This window comes from Chrysochloris asiatica, unplaced genomic scaffold (genome assembly GCF_000296735.1).
Source record: "Chrysochloris asiatica unplaced genomic scaffold, ChrAsi1.0 scaffold00129, whole genome shotgun sequence".
Classification (NCBI taxonomy): domain Eukaryota; kingdom Metazoa; phylum Chordata; class Mammalia; order Afrosoricida; family Chrysochloridae; genus Chrysochloris; species Chrysochloris asiatica.
This window is the reverse complement of record NW_006408647.1, coordinates 3,199,581-3,201,965: the sequence shown is the minus strand read 5'-3', so window position 1 is coordinate 3,201,965 and position 2,385 is coordinate 3,199,581. Positions and strand designations below refer to the sequence as shown.

The 2,385-nt window shown below is 40.8% G+C and overlaps 1 protein-coding gene across 1 annotated transcript in view; it reads left to right on the top strand.

Annotated features, from left to right (window-relative positions):
* The window catches only part of CCDC109B (coiled-coil domain containing 109B), a 152,274-nt gene that overhangs the window by 124,197 nt on the left and 25,692 nt on the right, over window positions 1–2,385 (top strand). The window contains exon 2 of the mRNA XM_006869342.1: window positions 1,454–1,529. Coding sequence (XP_006869404.1) covers window positions 1,454–1,529 — 76 coding nt within the window. The remainder of the gene's footprint in view (window positions 1–1,453; window positions 1,530–2,385) is intronic.

Sequence of the window (2,385 nt, the reverse complement as noted above, 5' to 3'; positions counted from 1 at the left end):
GGTATTTCTGTTGTAGTAGCACTAGATTACTAAGACAGTAGTCAATTGACATAATGTAGTCCATAAAAAAAAAAGTGCTACATCCTATTTTATTTTTGAGTAGTGATTGGGATCTTAAATCTAATGAATGGCCATCTGAGGTGCAACTGTTGTTCTCTTCCTGTGTGGCGGGTAAGAAGAGTGATGAAAATGAAAGACTCTTGGAATCAGGCCAGTGTACTAACGAAACCACATGAATTCAGTCGCCACGATCCTGAGTCCAGAAGAACTAGATGGTACCTGGCTACCACTACCAACTCTTCTGAAAGGGATCACATTAGAAAGTCCTGGGAGAAAATGTGGAACAAAACTCAAAATTATAAAAACAAAACTGGCTTGCCTGGTCAGAAAGACACTGGAGAAACCTGAGACTATGGCCCTTGACCACATTTTAGGTCTGAAACTGAACTACTCACCCTCATGGCTCAGTTTCAGTCAACCACAGTCCTAGAGGGGGATGGGGACAGCGACACTAGTGAGGTATGCATACCGTGGGATGGTCAGCCATTCAAGATCAAAAGGCAGTATTTATCTATGGACAAAATTCAGAAGGGCTAGAAAGAAGGTAGGATGGAAACAAGAATCACAGGGAGGAAGTACAATAATTGTTCCATGGAGGGGATTGCAATCATTGAAATGAAGCGAAGTATATGATTTGTTGGATGTAAAACTGATGATCTGTTCTGTAAACCTTCACTCCAAATTTTAAAAACCTAAATGAAACCAAAAGCAACGTAAAGATGGAAAACCCACCATGTTGTGACCGTGGTGACCATTGCTCTGGTACAAGTTCTAATATGCATATGCATGATCTGGGGGATTTTGTTAACATGCAGAGTCCAATTCAGTCAGTTAGGCCAGGCTTCTGATTCTTAACTACTGATCAGCTCCAAAGTGATCCTCATGTTTCTGGTTTGAGGATCACACTTTAAAGAGAAAGCGGCTAGAATATAGTGTATCCATTTATTTTCAATTTCTACCTAAAAGGAAAAACCAAATTTAAAAATGATCACAGAACTGTAGAATTTTCATTGATCCTCATGCACAGCCAATTTGAGAATCACTGGTTCATTGTGTGCTACAGCACACTATAGAAGCAGGCTAGCAGGCAGCCAGAGGTTTAGTGAGCTGTCCTACAGATTTACTTGGGTATGTATGGGAAATTGAGCTTGTCCTCATGTATGTCCTGGTATGACGCTTAGGATAAGTGCTGAACTGCTGACCATAAGCTTGGCAGTTCCAACCCACCAGCCACTCCTCTGAAACCCTATACAGTGTCAACTGTAAGTCTAAACTGGCTCTACAGCACTTAACAACAACTACAATGTCATTATCTTAAAAAAGAGTTTTGTGGTGAAGGCACTTATATCAACTCTCCCATTCTTTTAAAGAAAAATATCATTTTTTCTTGTAGATTTTGTGCATGAAGCTGTGTGGAAATGTGAACGCTCATCTGTCACCTCTTTATAGCACAGCGGTGCCCCCTGATGGTAAGCTTTCTCATTGCTTCTTTGATTTACATGATAATTTATTTCCATTTTCCAAATACAGTGATAGCTGTAAGTTTTGAGCAAAACAGACTAACTAGTTACTCCTGTACTCCTCCCACTCCTGTGTTCCTCCCCAGCCTCTGTTCAGTTCTTCCCTTCTCTGGGCCCTTAAAATTCAGATGCCTTTTAGCTGACTCCCATCCCAGCAATCCCAGGAGATACAAGTGATCCAGAAACAGTTTCTGTCCTCAAAGGCTTAACTATTTACCTTGAAGATCTTTAAATACGTAATTATAGTATGGTGGTGGCTGTGTGCTGTGGAGTCGGTTCCGACTCATAGCGACCCTGTACAGGGTTTCCAAGGCTGTACATCTTTACAGGAGAAGAACGCTTCATCTTTCTCCCACAGAACAGCTGGTAGTTTCGAACTGCAGACCTTGCGGTTCGCAGCCCGATTTGTAACCACTATGCTACCAGAGCTCCTTGATTATAGTATAGTATATGAATAAAATGTTTTAGACTGGTAAAGAATATATAACCTGTATTATAAGGAGTCCTGGTGTAGTGCTGTGGGTTAATGCGCTGGACTACAAAGCTGGTTTGAACCGCAAGGTTGCTGTTTCAAGCTCACCAACTCCTCCTCAGAAACTCTATACAGGGTCACTATGGGTCAGAACCTACTCAACGGCACTTAACAACAACATTATAAGGAAAAGTAGTATACAAGCAATACACATTGTCATCAGAGGTTGACGAATCTACTAGTATTTAGAGATTCTTGTTAGAATTCATATATTTAAACATTTTAAACTGGTTTTGTTGTTGTTGTTGTTATGTGCCGTGGAGTCGGTTCTGA